General features: G+C 38.2%; 3 protein-coding genes across 5 annotated transcripts; all 3 read left to right on the plus strand.

The window, feature by feature from the left end:
- The first annotated feature begins 413 nt into the window (after window positions 1–413).
- LOC107658231 (uncharacterized) lies at window positions 414–4,484 on the plus strand. Of its 3 annotated transcripts, none has more exons than XM_016446695.1 (10): window positions 414–504; window positions 614–694; window positions 791–886; window positions 1,313–1,453; window positions 1,565–2,522; window positions 2,636–2,866; window positions 2,960–3,075; window positions 3,164–3,266; window positions 3,653–3,785; window positions 3,867–4,484. In XM_016446695.1, the coding sequence occupies exons 1-10, from the start codon at window positions 466–468 to the stop codon at window positions 4,066–4,068; spliced, it is 2,100 nt and encodes a 699-aa protein (XP_016302181.1). In that variant the 5' UTR covers window positions 414–465; the 3' UTR covers window positions 4,069–4,484. The 3 variants fall into 3 exon arrangements, with proteins under 3 accessions (XP_016302181.1, XP_016302183.1, XP_016302182.1); XM_016446697.1 differs by having other exon boundaries at window positions 2,966–3,075; XM_016446696.1 differs by having other exon boundaries at window positions 2,963–3,075; window positions 3,867–4,483.
- Window positions 4,485–6,044: 1,560 nt separating this feature from the next.
- LOC107658193 (poly [ADP-ribose] polymerase 4-like) lies at window positions 6,045–9,000 on the plus strand. The gene is made up of 10 exons (XM_016446654.1): window positions 6,045–6,190; window positions 6,528–6,667; window positions 7,173–7,368; window positions 7,664–7,782; window positions 7,860–7,934; window positions 8,088–8,186; window positions 8,295–8,453; window positions 8,545–8,682; window positions 8,787–8,945; window positions 8,992–9,000. The coding sequence occupies exons 2-10, from the start codon at window positions 6,542–6,544 to the stop codon at window positions 8,998–9,000; spliced, it is 1,080 nt and encodes a 359-aa protein (XP_016302140.1). The 5' UTR covers window positions 6,045–6,190; window positions 6,528–6,541.
- A 1,016-nt stretch (window positions 9,001–10,016) lies between these two features.
- On the plus strand, window positions 10,017–14,582 carry LOC107658194 (poly [ADP-ribose] polymerase 4-like). The gene is made up of 10 exons (XM_016446655.1): window positions 10,017–10,088; window positions 10,392–10,472; window positions 10,574–10,654; window positions 10,751–10,846; window positions 11,557–11,694; window positions 11,801–12,791; window positions 12,894–13,066; window positions 13,155–13,257; window positions 13,641–13,773; window positions 13,855–14,582. Exons 1-10 carry the CDS (start codon window positions 10,017–10,019, stop codon window positions 14,054–14,056), a joined length of 2,070 nt encoding a protein of 689 aa, XP_016302141.1. The 3' UTR covers window positions 14,057–14,582.
- Window positions 14,583–16,144: the final 1,562 nt, after the last annotated feature.

The following is a 16,144-nucleotide window of genomic DNA, read 5'->3' on the forward strand; positions in this document are numbered from 1 at the left end:
TCACTGAAAATGTTCATGCATGTAGATGTATCAGGAATGTATTGATACATCAAAATATTTCAGTAAAAATATATGTACTGTTGGTAAATACTTACGTTTTTTACAGATTACTTTTATATTTGTGCCAGTGGCATGCAGTAGTGTTTGGAAATCTTTTATGTAAATTAATGTTCCAGTTCCAGTCCCCTGATTGGTGCATATAATAAATGAAAATAATTAAATATCAATTTTTACAGAATTGTAGTTTTTAATTTAATATTTTAATTGAATCTACTTGGCTACAATGTTTAAAAACATAAGATTTACCAGGACAACTGTGTAATAGTAATCAAGGCTGTAAAATATTAATACATTTTAGCTGAATTGCCCAGTTATTTGTGTGGTTATTTATTGTTTTGAATTGTGTAATATTTACTCGTTTAGGCCACACTGTTTGGTGATTTGAGTGGACAAGAGATCAAAACAATGGTTTCCACCACAGAACTACAAAAGACAAAGGGAACTGTGAGTGAGCATCTTAAATACTTCATATAATCTGAAACCTCATCAGTTATTCATTAGGTGTTTGAAGAGTTGTGTGTGTGTGTGTGTGTGTGTGTGTGTGTGTGTGTAGTTCCTTCACAAGTTAACAGCAAGAGCGATCATCAGAGACTATGAAGATGGCATTCTAGGCAACAGTGAGGCAGAACACGAGGTACAATATTTGGCTGCATGATGATAATTTTTATATAATTGGCAGATTTGCTAACAGAAGAACTTGACTTGCTCTCTTTTATCTCTCTTCTATCAGGGGAAGAAAGCAGAGCTGAAGTCCTACATCACTGAGCTCAGTAAAGAGTTCTCCATCTTGTCCCAGTTCACAAGTTTTGTCGCCATTGAAGAGAGGGTATGATTACTGCTAATGTAGGGACTGATGCTAATCATAATGTAAAATTACACATCCAGTTTCAGAATTAATGCCAAATCTGTATTGAGTATCTTATTGTTATCTTCAGAAATACAACATTTGCAGCGCGGGTGGTTGACTGACTTAATCACCAATGTATATAATTAATCTGTAATTAAATCTGTAAAAATAGTGTGTTGTATCTAGGTAGTCATGCCATAATAACAAATAGTTCACACATAAATTGTTTAATATTGATAATAAAGAAAAAAAATTACATCTGTACACACAGGGAATCACTTTTTTCACAAAACGGCAGAATCAAAGTAATTCTAAGTCAGATATGTCATGAATTAATTTCTGTGAATTGTTTTAAACTGAGTGACAATAAAAATACCAACTAATGCCCTCATTTGCTCTTTGCAGGACCAGAATGAGCTTGACACTGGATTCACAGATATTCCTAAAATCATATCAGAAGACAATGTGGATATTTTGCCATATATGGGCTGGACTGAAGAGAAGCTGAAGACTGTGCATATTATTGTTGCTGAAGATGGCATACCGGTAACAATAAAATGCTCTATCACAGCTGTTAAGTAATGTGATATAAGTTGACATCATTCAGTATTCAACTCTTCAGTATTCACGACAATGATTTTGACTTTTTTTTTTCAGATGGAATCAGAGCGATGCAGCAGTAGCTCCACATCTGAAGAAATTCTGGGTTCTGCTCATGAAGCAGCTGATTTTGATGATGATGATTCAGAGGATGACTATGAATCTGTTAATGATTTTATAGAACAAGCATCAGCAGTTAGCCGTGCTCTTCCTCGCTCCAAAAGCCTCTGGCGTCCTTCACGTTTTGAAGGTAGCACTGACACTTTCAGAGGCTGTCTGAAAACTAAACCTGTTGTAACATATCCCCATCACCTTTCCATCGAGCATGGTGCATTAATGGATGCTCCCAGTCCCCTTTTTCTACAGGAGTTAGGAGAACCTCTCTGCATGGATAACAGACTTTCTCCTCCTCCTCCTTCTGGTGGTGCCTCCATGAGTGTCAGACATCCCCCTCCAGATGCCTCCCAGGTTACAGCCTCGATGCCTCCTCTCCTTGACCTTCCCTGTTACTTTGAGGCAGTGGAATCTCTCTTAGATTACAGCCTTGATTTCCACACTCCCATAGGTGCCTCAGTGGATGCTCTTCGTCCGCAATGTCGTCATCTCCGTCATGAGTTAATGGAACCTCCCTCCATGGTTCTCCCTCCCCCTGCCACCCAGCTTTCCTCTGCCACAGAGTTCGCCACCGAGCTTTATACCTCAACTACTCCTGTCTGTGCAGATCTTCCTCATCCTCCTCGTCTTGCATCTCAGCAATTCATGTCCATGACTTCCAGCCCTGCTCCTCCTCCTACTCTTTTTGGCAGTGTGGGCGCATCTTTTTCCAGGAGGCACAGGGCTGCTGCCCCCATTGTCTTTGATCAACCCGCAATGTCTGCACCACCCTCTCTCCCTCGATCTGGTGGCTTTGGTGGTTTCCTCCAACAATCGAATGAGTCTTTGGGTTTTGGTTCCTCAGACTCTGGACTCTTTGGAGCATCTCTGCAGAATCTAGCCACTCTGAGTTCTGCATCTTGTAAGTTGACTCACACTGATGAGATTTCATATGATCAATGTTGAGATGGAGTAAAAACAGCTTTCTGTTTTTTTATATTGTTGTCTCCTCTTTCTGTCCTTTCTCTGATGAAGCTACACACAGTGCCGCTTTCACCCCGGCTCCCCCTCTTCCTGCTCACTCTGTTCTCTTTGGTCAACCTACAGTTCCCAAGTATGCTACTGGCATGTCAAATGCGGTTGCATATGGGAGCACTACTGGTGTTCTGCAAAAGACAACTGAGCCTGAACAGTATCGTGGTTTCTCAGTTTCTAGCTTTGGAGCATCTCAGCAACAACAAAAATACCCTGTGTTTTCTGCAGCTGGTAAGTTGACTCACATTGATGAGGTTCTATAACTGATCAATGTTCAGATGGATTAAAACCATTTGTCAAACCTATGTCTCATTTCTTATTATGCTGGAGCCAAAGTCATTCCTAAGCTTAGAGGGAAAATGGCTCTGTCATTTCGGGGAAAACAAATAAGCAGACCTCACACAGTGGCCTGGAATGAGCTGTTTGAACTTCAACATGAGGTGTTTACATATGATTTAAAACACTAGATTATATACAGTATGTAAATGATTGAGGGAATATGAACATATGCGTTGTGTTTGGATGTAGGATGGATACTGGGAGTGCACTGACAGGCTGAGCAGCTTCCTCAACCTGGACGTAGACTTTTTTGCCAATGTCTTCCTTAAGGAGAAAGGCATCCGTTCTTTTGGTAAGAAGATTTTTTTACATGCTTGTTGCTGGTCTGGTCCATATTGCAGTTTATTCTCGACAAGAACTGCCCACTTAGACAGGAAGAGACATCTGACTGGCACGTAAAGCAACTAATCACAGTTTGTTTATATGTGCCATTTAGGTGCCATATGTACCTTGTGAACACAACTGTTTCCAGACAGACTGAGAAAAACACCTGTGCCTTTACTGTGTAACACCATCCAATCATAGTAGAGCTTACTAGACTGAGAAAGTGCTTTCCAGTTTAAAGAGCAATATGCATCAGGCTGAATCTGAATATAGTTTAAAATAATCTAATCTTTATTTTTCAGGCACAGTTTGTCAGTGAGGATCAGTTAATCAGTCACATGTTTTGTCTGTCAGGTGTGAAGGCTCATGCTGACATTCTGAGGCTGGTGGCGACTCTTCTGGTGCTGCAGCTGATCCGGGTGAAGAAGCTGGCAGTGGGACAGCTGCTCGAGTCTCTCCTCCGGCTGAAAGAGTCCCAGGAGCCCAGGTACCAGCACACGTCCTCATACAGCGCAGTGATTTACTCTTGTATTTTTGGATCCATGACTTTCTACTCTTCTCCATTCAGACCGATGTACTGGGAAGCAGTGAAGAGGGCCGTGGCCTGGGCCTGCCGGACAGACAGACAGTATCCGTGTGTGTGCAGCAGGCTGGAGATCGGCCGGGATTGGGAATCATCTACACGTCAACTACTGGGCTGTGATTCTCCACACCCATATTCCCCACTCAAACCTGTTCTGGAGAGACGTACGGGTGTATCAGTCATGTAGAAACTGGACAGACACTTCCCTCTTCATTGACAGTTGCTGCTTCACTTGCTGTTTGCTTAATATTGCTTGCTTAATAAATGTCTTTATGAGACTTTGAGCTTTATAGTGCTCTCAAAAATATATCTGGACTCCTGGACTTCATAAGATGCTTGAATTTCATTGCATTTAAAAGAAAATATGAAAACGAGTGCCCTTTTTGCTAACCTTTTTTTTTTCAGAACTAGACATTTGTTCAGTTACTTGTAATCAAGTGTCGCTGTGATTTTTAGTGGACGTATGAAGTCATTTCTCCTCAAGTTCACACAGATGTCCTAGCAGAGCAACAAACAGCTGTAGATGCAGTATGTTGTTTTATCATTAAAAGCTTAAATTCTATTTGTGAAATGTTTTACTGACAAGTGTGCATGTGCTGTCTTTTTTAAAATAAATGAAATACATTAAAATAAAGATAAATCGGGGAGCGCGGGGCACAAAGTAACGCGGGGTTAGTTGTAACACACATGGTTTGAATATTTCCACACATGCTAGCATAACAAAATTTATAGTATTTATTTCTTACTATATCAACATTATATAGGAAAAAAAGTGCCAAAATTCACAAATCTTTTCAAGATATCATTGAACATTCTGAAAATTAAAAATTCTGGCTTAAGTCAATTTTTCATCTCTGTTTTTATTGATCATTTAAAATGAGACAAATATGCTATTATTTTAATCTCCAATCTGTTATTTATCAGTTCAGATCGTTTTTTAATGCTTTGATAACTAGCAGAAGACACTAACCAGTTTTAAATTCCAGTTGCACAGATGGGGCACGTTGTAACACTGCGTTACAATGTGCTATTCTATGACATTAGCGATGTAATTTACACTATTTACTTTAATTAATTTTAATGAGCAACAGGTGAATAAAGACTGACAGTCAATGTTTAATGTTTAGAAATTCTTATTTCAAGACATGTAAAGCATTTTTGCTCGTTTATGTGGGCCGTCCCAAGCATGATTGCAATGTGTTCATTGTCAAACTCCAAAATCAGATTATTTTTCATTCTTAAAAAACGCCATTATTTTATTTGAAAAAAATAATTATTTAATTTTATTAACAAAATATTTTAGTTTGTCTTGTATATTTTTTTCATTCGATCAAATAACATTTTAAGCTGTTATATGGTCATGTTACAACGTGCCCCTCAGATGTTACAATGTACCCCACCTACGGGGCATGTTGTCACATTTCACTTACTCTGTGCCCCGCTCTCCCCATATTGTTACGCTAAATATTAGCATCTCAAGGACAAACGGTCACAGAATGTCTTCTGTTCTGTGTAATCATACACACACACACACACACACACACACACTGGTGCTTCAAACCAGATATGTTGATACACTATCTTTAGAAGAAAAAAAAAATTAAATCATGGAGGATTATTAAAATAATCATACAATATATTTTTACATTGGGAATTACTTGTACGGTCGTTTGTAATTACTATCAATTGTTATTGTAATAATACTGTGTTTAAAAAGACACAGTAATGCAGTGTCTGTTTTATTCATTGGATTTTTTTCAGAGATGTTGCAGATGAGAGCAGTGATCAAATATACCGAAACTACTCTGTGTTTTAAAATATTGGTGACTTTATGGTTTTGTAGTAGAGATTGGAACATTTTGAAATATATTTCAAATATATATGAGTAAAAAACCGTATGGACTGGGCTGTACATTTTCTGCCTATTTTATCAGTCAGAAAAATGTCACGGTCGGTCGCTGATATCAAAACGATGAATGGAGCAAAAGCTCGGTCAAACGCGGTTGTATTTTTCTTTTATTCAGCTCTCACATTGTGAAAAAGACATCAGACTTTGGTCACCGGATATAATCAATAATTGTTTCTCCTCAAATTCTCTCCAGGTTTTTTTTCCCCAACGTAAGGACAGTTTGGACCACTGGATGGAGCCCGTCTAATGTTTTTATCTCAGGGAAGAATGGAGGCGTGTCTTTACTGTAAGTATGAGTCAGGAAGCACTTACTGAACTTTACACTGCACGCTATTTACGCATTCTTTAATAGTATTTTCTTCAAATCTAAACTTGTCACTCGACTCTGACTTTGTCCTCGGTAAGATGCTCTTCTGTCTGATAATGACATGACAACACTAGCAAGAGAAATACTGCGGCTGGATTTGGATTATTATTGTCTGTTTAACTACTTTCTATCAGGAGAAAGATTGTAACTTGAGAAATGTAACATGTTTTATGCATGTGTCAGTATAAATATTGTGTATAAATCTGATTTGTTTAATGAATAGTCGATGCGTTTACTCGAACAGGTTTCTGTTGATACTTAATAGAAAACAGATGCTATTATTTTTTGTAGTGTTCACGTGATTATTATTTACTGTATGATTCATTGCAGTTTTTCTTTGTCTTTCTGTCGCTTTTCTCTACATCTCCAGACACTGCTGGCACCATGACTGTGTTTGAAAACTGTACTGTGGTGTTAGATGTGAAGAATCTGCCTTTTAAAGAGAAGAATAAACTGAGACTAGCTCTTCTGGAGAATGGAGGAAACATCTCGTATGTCATCAACAAAGAGGTTTCTGTTCATTTTTTACTCTTACCCGTCTTTCTTTTTTGTGTTGTCAAAACTAAAAGAGCAGCTACTCTGAGAGCTTTTTACACGCAGATAAAGAGTTGGGTTTCAAATGACATTTACACAATTAACAAACATTTGGTTTGTTGAACCCTCTGATACTATTCAATTAAAGTAGTTAAAAATAACGCAGGGACATTTATAATCCAATGAATGACTAGATGCAGATTACAGTTGTTGTTTTTTTTGTTTGTTTTTTTTACTTCTGATGAAAAAAAATTTTGAATAAAAAAAAGGCAAAAGCAAATAGAAACACAACATTTTTCAATCTAAAATGATTGAACAGTACCAGAAGGTTAAAATTAACTACTCTAATGCTCGACTAATTTTATGTTGTAATGTAGATGTAACTGCACTTTATGCTTTATAATGCTTAAAGTAGGTAATAAGTAGGTAAAATCACTAAAGAGCTGCAGTGTATCTTCTGACCTCCGTTTATCTTCTCCAGTGCTCTTTTGTAGTCACTAGCAGTGTGAATGACCTGAGCAGTAACCGGCAGCGCAGCATCCAGAAGCTCCAGATCCCAGTGGTCGGGACGCAGTATGTGTGGAGCTGTCTGGACCAAGGGCATCTCCTGCCTTTGACGGAGCATAATTTGGCCCCACAGCTGCCGTATCCCGGCTCTGAATTCCTTCCCCGTTCAGGTAGGAGTTTCTTGTACCTCATTTAAGGAATTCTTTTCTTTCTTTGTTAGAACAGATGTTTGTCTCGAGTGATACTGTAAGGTTTACTTACATCAGATGTGAAAGGAGGTGGATTGACAGAACAGATGGGAGTGTCACAGCCAGATTAGTTTTATTTGCTAACAGTGGGTGTGCTTGTGTTGCAGTGCATTTTTGTTGAGAAATGTATTTGACGTTATATTTGGGTTATAAAAATGAGATTAAACAATCTATTTCTATGGCATAGTTGACAATAATGTTGTTTTTCACCATAAAGAGGTAAAAGTGTCGACACACAAACTAGAAAAAGAGAAGTTCAAAGGTCACACTCAGCTCCCAAAGACTGAGGTTGAGATTCTTGAGAAGGGTGGACCCCGTCCCGGCAGGTTCAGGTGCGCTCTTGTTTTTTGTCACTGTCAGTGTCAGAGTTTATTCAACAGTTTTTTGTTTTTAATCAGCTTCTACAGCACTAGATCAACCAAGGTGATCATGGCCTGCCTGAATTTCCTTCTTATTTTCAAGTAGCCAAGTATTCGGTTTTTGAGAGGGTGAGTGAGTTCACGCATCAATCACATTAACATTATTAGTGGACATCAGGGGAGAAAATAAAATAAATAAATAAAAGATATGATAACACTTCACCACTGCACCACTGTTTGAAAGTGTTTTCATGTCTGCAAGTGTTTGATTGTGTGTTGCAGGTCAAACCCAAGGCTTTGTCTGTTTTGGAGCTGCAGAGTGCCAAAGGCCGAGCAGGCCAGCAGTATCGTGTGTTGTGTTCAGTCTTGCATGAAGCTGAGGTTTGGTGATCCTGAATGTTGTTTAAAAATTCACCTTGTTATCATTGGAATCATAAATGGTGATGAATTTGTCTTGTGGTGACGGTGATGGGCTCTCTTTCGCCATAGACCGCTGTGGTTCAAAACAAACTTGTGTTCTGTGTGACGTCTGAAGATGCTGTGGAAGCATATCTGCAGCTGATGAAGGAGATGGAGACAGAGAGATTCACCAAGACACACACACTTCCCCCTGAGGTTGAGCACTTGGCATCCTACAGCCTGCAGCAGGTTAAATAAACAACGCAGATCTGATTTTATTCATTTGATATATGTATAACGTGTCTAATGTGAAATAATTGCTCACTCTTTTGATTGGCAGCTGCTGTTGGAGGAGAAGCTGAACTGCAGCACATTATCACAGGAAGTTGGTGTCTTCGTGGAGCTGGTTTGGACTGAAGCTCTCGGGTCCCTTAATAAAATCCTGACAGTCCCTGTCTCCAGAATCAGCCTCAATGACGTGAGAATGAGCTTAGATAATCACACACAGCTCAGTAAAGAAGCTGACAGGAATTTGCTGTGTTTAACGGTTCCAGTGTGTTTACTGGTGCTGTGCTGCTGCAGGTGAGCAGGGTGGAGGGATTGTTACTGCAGGCACAAAAGACTGAGAAAGAGGATGAAGTCAAAGCCCTGCTACAGGAGGTCAACACTCTTCTGCCCCTCAGAATGTTCGACCCTCCTTCCAAACACAAGCTTGTGTCTCAGAAACTGGACCTTTGTCAGGTATCACATACATCAATTATAGTATAAAATTCTTATATTATTTTAGGACCATTAAGATCATGGTATTATAATATTATTTTCATGATAATTAAGCTATTTTTCTTAATACTTTCATTTCTGGATGGTTTTACTTTTAGGTGTTTTTGTAATTCTCATTATTCTTAAAAATGATTGTCATTTATATAGATAGACACACACTTCCCCCTGAGGTTGAGTGCTTGGCATCCTACAGCCTGCAGCAGGTTAAATAAACAACGCAGATCTGATTTTATTCATTTGATATATGTATAACGTGTCTAATGTGAAATAATTGCTCACTCTTTTGATTGGCAGCTGCTGTTGGAGGAGAAGCTGAACTGCAGCACATTATCACAGGAAGTTGGTGTCTTTGTGGAGCTGGTTTGGACTGAAGCTCTCGGTTCCCTTAATAACATCCTGACAGTCCCTGTCTCCAGAATCAGCCTCAGTGTCAGCAGAGGGGTGGAGCTTCAGTTGTTCAGGGAGGATTTAGGCAACATTAAACCCCTCCTCCACTCCACTAGTTCCAGCAGTTTTGTTGGAATACTGTCTCGGTAAGAGTTATTAATAAATCATTTTTAAATTATTAACTTAAAGTGAGTGCTGAATTATAGCAAAGGCAATCTTAATGTAACAATCAAGGAAATGAGGAATACAAAAACCAATAAAGACCAATCCTGAAAAATAAACGCTGGAGAATTCACAGGGAAATTCACTAAAGATTCACTAAAAATAAGTTGCGGCTGCTGATGAGTAACAATATAAAAGCCAATTATTTAATGTAGCAAACCACATGTTTTAACATAATTTAACACTTAACCTTTAACCTTTATAACATCATGCTTTATATACAGTAGCACCTGGTCTACTTTGGACAATGGGTGGTTACAGGGTTGTTGCGTTGTTTGGTTTAGTGTGAAGAAATATTACTCTAATCTGTTTTCCTGTTTGTCATGGATATTTTGCAGCATATTGCACAAAAAAAATGCCACTCTCCATCTTACGCACCCTGACAATAATGATCTGATCCGGATCTGATCCCTGCAGGCCTGCATGCTGGTGTTTTATCCAGACTTTAAGTCAAGCGGGGTTCTGGTATACGGCTTTGTGCCTCACTGCACTCAGGTAGATAGACTTTATGATTATATTGGTGCATATAAGTAAAGATGATTAAATATTCTTCCTTGTGTTCATTAATTGACAAGCAGTATGTAAAACATACCTTGATTATTTTTAATTAGTATTTTAGATCTTAATTCTAGATCTCAATTTAGATCTTAAATCTCTTTAGATCTCAATTGTCATTTATCAATATACTGTATGTAATATTAATCAGAAGACTATAAAAAGCATTAAGATGTTTAAACTGAATTAACCCAACTATTTGTGTATTTATTGTTTTGAATTGTGTAATATTTACTCGTTTAGGCCACACTGTTTGGTGATTTGAGTGGACAAGAGATCAAAACAATGGTTTCCACCACAGAACTACAAAAGACAAAGGGAACTGTGAGTGAACATTTTAAATACTTCATATAATCTGAAACCTCACCAGTAATTCATTAGGTGTTTGAAGAGTTGTGTGTGTGTGTGTGTGTGTGTGTGTGTGGTTCCTTCACAAGTTAACAGCAAGAGCGATCATCAGAGACTATGAAGATGGCATTCTAGGCAACAGTGAGGCAGAACACGAGGTACAATATTTGGCTGCATGATGATAATTTTTATATAATTGGCAGATTTGCTAACAGAAGAACTTGACTTGCTCTCTTTTATCTCTCTTCTATCAGGGGAAGAAAGCAGAGCTGAAGTCCTACATCACTGAGCTCAGTGAAGAGTTCTCCATCTTGTCCCAGTTCACAAGTTTTGTCGCCATTGAAGAAAGGGTATGATTACTGCTAATTTAAGGATTATGTGTTCAAATCATTCCTTGGACATACAGTGGGTACGGAAAGTATTCAGACCCCCTTCAATTTTTCACTCTTTGTTATATTGCAGAATATATGAGTGTCACAGCAAAGGGTCTGAATACTTAGGACCATGTGATATTTCAGTTTTTCTTTTTTAATAAATCTGCAAAAATGTCAACGATTCTGTGTTTTTCTGTCAATATGGGGTGCTGTGTGTACATTAATGAGGAAAAAAAATTAACTTTAATGATTTTAGCAAATGGCTGCAATATAACAAAGAGTGAAAAATTGAAGGGGGTCTGAATACTTTCCGTACCCACTGTATATTACTACAAAAATTTTATTTTTACATAATATTTATTTACAAATTCACCCAAAAAAGGCTTAGGTCTAAATCCTATTTATTAAAATATTAATAATAAAAATATATTATTTCAACAAAATATTAATGAAAATATTATGAATTAATGAATAAATCATTTAAAATTAATACAGAATAAAGAATTGCATTTTCTGACTTGTGACACTAAATGGCCAAACAGGGAAATGTATTGCCAATGCTGATCATTAAAAAATACCAATATTGTCTGATTTATTAGCCTTGAACATGTCACTCAACTTCTACTAAAGTGTGATATATAAAAATTAAACTGAATGGCTTCTGTAACCTCAGTTGCTCTTTGCAGGACCAGAATGAGCTTGACACTGGATTCACAGATATTCCTAAAATCATCTCAGAGGAGGATGTGGATATTTTGCCATATATGGGCTGGACTGAAGAGAAGCTGAAGGCCGCGTATAGTATTGGTGCTGAAGATGATGATGTATGGGTAACAACAAAATGGTCTATTACAACTGTTGTCATGTAAATGTAGCACCATGTAATGTATTCACAACAATGCATTTCAAATTTAGGGTTTTTTTTTCCAGATGGAATCAGAAGAATTGTCCAGTAGCAGCTCCACGTATCATGATTTGGATATGGATTGCATGGAAGGACACATTTGGAATGAAATGTCTAGTGAAATTGGTCATTGCGAAATGGAGGATGCTGAGGGATCTAGTAATTATTTTATAGAAAGGTCTGCAGCTCCCCCTGAACCTCAGCTAATATCCAGATCTTATGCTTCTTGCTCAAGTACCATCCAGAGTCCTTCTCATTCTGAGAGTAGCATTGACGTTTTCATAGGCTCAAGCAGGCGTTCTGCAAATATGGATGTGTTTGGTATTACCGCTCCAAAGCCTTATAGTGGCCGTGCCACCGCACTTGACCTCTCTGGTATATCTGCTCCAAAGTCTCACCGTCGCCGGGCTGCCGCTCCGACTGTTAGTGCCATCAAGTCCATACCTTCCTCCATGAGTGACAGGCCTCCCCTTCACGCTGCCGTAATGCCTCCTTATGATTCCTCCATAAGAGACGAGCATCCCTTTTACTGTACTGCCGCAGTGCCTTCTTTCCTTCAGTATCCTCCTATTTTTGCATCAGCAGACTCTCTGTCCAGAGATGACAGCCTTCCTCCTGTTGGTGCCAGTGTGCAAAGTACTAGCTCCATGTATAAAAGACGTCCCATTTTACATGCCAGCAGTGCACACGTCATACAGTTTGCAGGTCCTCCTGATTCTACTCATCTTGCATCCACACGGTCCATGTTCACGACTCCCCTGCCACCTCCTCCTCCTCCTTCAAGCATGATGGCTGCTGTCCCCGCATTCTATTCTCAGTTGCATTTTCCCCCTACATTTAGTGACTGCAGTAGTAGCCCCACAATTTTGAGTGAGTCTCTTAGTTTGTGTTCCTCATCAGTTGGACATTTCTTTGAAGCATCTCGTCAACAACAAGCACAACAGCAACAAGAAGTGCTGCAAGATGTGCAACTACAAGAGCAACAAATATGTCTGAGTTCTATGAGTTCTGCACCTGGTAAGTTGACTCTGACTGATGAGGTTGATGAGGTTCCTTCTGTGATCATTGTTCAGATGGATTAAAACATCTTTTCTATCCTTTGTGTCATTTCTCATGAAGCTGCAGACAGTTTCACTTTTGATTTTGACACTTCTCGATATAAAAAAAAAAGAGGGAAAAGAGTAAAGGCAAGCTTGGCACGACATTTCGCACCACCTCACGACAGCTTGCCAAAAATGAGAAGAAAATATGACACAGTGGCCTGGAATGAGCTTTTTGAACTTCAAGATAAGGTGTTTACATATGATTTAAAACACTAGATTATATACAGTATGTAAATGATTGAGGGAATATGAACATATGCGTTGTGTTTGGATGTAGGATGGATACTGGGAGTGCACTGACAGGCTGAGCAGCTTCCTCAACCTGGACGTAGACTTTTTTGCCAATGTCTTCCTTAAGGAGAAAGGCATCCGTTCTTTTGGTAAGATTTTTTTACATGCTTGTTGCTGGTCTGGTCCATATTGCAGCTTATTCTCGACAAGAACCGCCCACTTAGACAGGAAGAGACATCTGACTGGCACGTAAAGCAACTAATCACAGTTTGTTCATATGTGCCATTTAGGTGCCATATGTACCTTGTGAACACAACTGTTTCCAGACAGACTGAGAAAAACACCTGTGCCTTTACTGTGTAACACCATCCAATCATAGTAGAGCTTACTAGACTGAGAAAGTGCTTTCCAGTTTAAAGAGCAATATGCATCAGGCTGAATCTGAATATAGTTTAAAATAATCTAATCTTTATTTTTCAGGCACAGTTTGTCAGTGAGGATCAGTTAATCAGTCACATGTTTTGTCTGTCAGGTGTGAAGGCTCATGCTGACATTCTGAGGCTGGTGGCGACTCTTCTGGTGCTGCAGCTGATCCGGGTGAAGAAGCTGGCAGTGGGACAGCTGCTCGAGTCTCTCCTCCGGCTGAAAGAGTCCCAGGAGCCCAGGTACCAGCACACGTCCTCATACAGCGCAGTGATTTACTCTTGTATTTTTGGATCCATGACTTTCTACTCTTCTCCATTCAGACCGATGTACTGGGAAGCAGTGAAGAGGGCCGTGGCCTGGGCCTGCCGGACAGACAGACAGCATCCGTGTGTGTGCAGCAGGCTGGAGATCGGCCGGGATTGGGAATCATCTACACGTCAACTACTGGGCTGTGATTCTCCACACCCATATTCCCCACTCAAACCTGTTCTGGAGAGACGTATGGATGTATCAGTCATGTAGAAACTGGACAGACACTTTCCTCTTCATTGACAGTTGTTGTTTTTGCTGTTTGCTTAATATTGCAAAAATCTTTATAGCCTTAAATTGTCTCAAAGATATATTTGGACACTTCAGTCACACTTAAAATGTCTGAATTTCATTGCAAAATGTTATATCTATATCTTTAGTTGAAAGATAAATTATTTTATATGTTTTTTTTTAAGTATATGTATAGACATTCAGTCATTAAGTTTGGCTTCAGTATTCAGTCCAAATACTTTTTGTGGTACTGTATTGTTCTGTGTGAACTTGAGGAGAAGTTACTTAATACATCCACTAAAAATCACTTTCAGACCAGCTGGTTAACTGCTTGAAATGCATTTATGGCTATATGATGAGAATTATGCTTGGTTAACTGTATTTTAGTGGTCTTAGTAGAGTTTAATAAAGCAGTTTTTGTGAAGTTTACGTTATTGTTATGTAACAGTATAATTATATTAACCACAAACCAAGTAATCACTGTTTTATCCGCTTTCTTTCAGTTTTAGTTATTTCAGTATACTAAGTTAAACTAAATGAAAAGGAGAAATGTTGCTTTGGAAAATAGCTGAAATACAAAGTATTTTATGTTTTACTTCATTTCAGTTTATTTGAAGTCATTTTTATGATTTTAATTTTAGTTTCAGTTTTGGTTTTAGTTATCTATATAATAACCCTGATTGTAATAAATGAACATGCATTTGGATTTGGATTGTGGTATATATTGATTTTATGAACTTTATTTTTATTGAACAGAAAGTACAAAAAATGACATACACAAGACATACACATTTTTACAGTAAATATACAGTGACTCAAGGATATACACAGACAGTTATTAATCATATAATATATTATCGTTAAGAATCCTACAGTATATCTTTACAATTATACGGTGGGAATTACTTTGTAGAGCCACTTGTAATTACTAGCACTTATTCAGCATCTGTGCCCGACCACTTTGGAAACAGAAAATATCTGTGTAGGTCAGACAGGACCCATTTCTCAATGATTGGGTCACTTTTTGAAAACTTTACAGTTATCCTAACCAACTTTTAGTTGGCACAGCACTTAAATTCACAATCAAAATACACTAAAACTACCAAAACATTTTTACATGTGTTAAAGCAAGTGCCTGATAGCACACATACATCACGAAGACTAGTTTTGATGAAGTCTAATGAAGTCTATTTGACGTCTGCATTTACATCTGCAAGACGTCTATAGGACGTTTCCTATCAGATGTAAAATAGACATTTAGAAGACGCCTTTAAGATGTTTATGATTTAGAATGTATGTAAAACTGACATCTTAGAGACGTCTGTCAGATGTTTATACACAGCAGATGCTTTCCAGATTAAGCGATATTGTGCTATTTCCATGACATGTAAATTTCCATTAGAATTCATTGAAAGCATTTTGTGCAAAAGCAATGGAAAATGAGATCGTAGAAAACTGTAATTTGCATTTACTAGTACCACAACTCAGAATACTAATTTATTCTTGATTTAGAGGATGCTCTTGATGAGAACTGAATTCAGACTGACATTCAAATGAAATACAACAAATCATTGGACATGTACTCATGGTTCATATCTTTAGGAAGCTTTTCTACATAAAAATTTGAGCGAGATATATTAGACCAAGCTTCTGTAGCCTTTTCAGTTATTTGTGTGGTTATATTATATCTAGACTCACTACTTTCAATATCACAAATGTGATTTGAGCATATTCTTTCTGCTCTCTTTTTGGCTATTTGTCGCAATTTTTCATCCAAATGTTTATCTGTTTCCTCAGACAGGAGCTCCTCGTAGCGCGTCTTGTAATATGGTTTTCCTTTGCAGATCTTGTAATAGCAGTTCTTCAGACAGCTGGAGGGGTTACAGATCTCACAACATTCGGCATTTAAACGCCGAAAAGAAAAACTGTCACAATATATCCCAATCTTGATGTTTGATGTCAGCCACCATCCACAGAACCCAACAGCTATGCAGATGTAACCGTAAAACTGCAAAAGATGTTTGATGTTTAATCAGTTGTTTCGATTCATAATTATGCTTAAATCTTGAA

Source organism: Sinocyclocheilus anshuiensis, unplaced genomic scaffold (assembly GCF_001515605.1).
Source record: "Sinocyclocheilus anshuiensis isolate Anshui unplaced genomic scaffold, SAMN03320099.WGS_v1.1 scaffold263, whole genome shotgun sequence".
In the NCBI taxonomy this organism is placed as follows: Eukaryota; Metazoa; Chordata; class Actinopteri; order Cypriniformes; family Cyprinidae; genus Sinocyclocheilus; species Sinocyclocheilus anshuiensis.

What these genes read in the sequence shown, in the direction of transcription:
- LOC107658231 (XM_016446695.1), top strand. Translation starts at nt 466, where the DNA reads ATGGTTTCCACCACAGAACTACAAAAGACAAAGGGAACT. An exon ending in TACAAAAGACAAAGGGAACT is followed by an intron (nt 505 to 613) that starts GTGAGTGAGCAT and finishes GTGTGTGTGTAG; the next exon opens with TTCCTTCACAAGTTAACAGC. An exon ending in TTGTCGCCATTGAAGAGAGG is followed by an intron (nt 887 to 1,312) that starts GTATGATTACTG and finishes TGCTCTTTGCAG; the next exon opens with GACCAGAATGAGCTTGACAC.
- LOC107658194 (XM_016446655.1), top strand. Translation starts at nt 10,017, where the DNA reads ATGCTGGTGTTTTATCCAGACTTTAAGTCAAGCGGGGTTCTGGTATAC. An exon ending in GAAAGGCATCCGTTCTTTTG is followed by an intron (nt 13,258 to 13,640) that starts GTAAGATTTTTT and finishes TTTGTCTGTCAG; the next exon opens with GTGTGAAGGCTCATGCTGAC. An exon ending in AAAGAGTCCCAGGAGCCCAG is followed by an intron (nt 13,774 to 13,854) that starts GTACCAGCACAC and finishes TTCTCCATTCAG; the next exon opens with ACCGATGTACTGGGAAGCAG.
- LOC107658193 (XM_016446654.1), top strand. Translation starts at nt 6,542, where the DNA reads ATGACTGTGTTTGAAAACTGTACTGTGGTGTTAGATGTGAAGAATCTG. An exon ending in CATCCTACAGCCTGCAGCAG is followed by an intron (nt 8,454 to 8,544) that starts GTTAAATAAACA and finishes TTTGATTGGCAG; the next exon opens with CTGCTGTTGGAGGAGAAGCT. An exon ending in CCAGAATCAGCCTCAATGAC is followed by an intron (nt 8,683 to 8,786) that starts GTGAGAATGAGC and finishes GTGCTGCTGCAG; the next exon opens with GTGAGCAGGGTGGAGGGATT.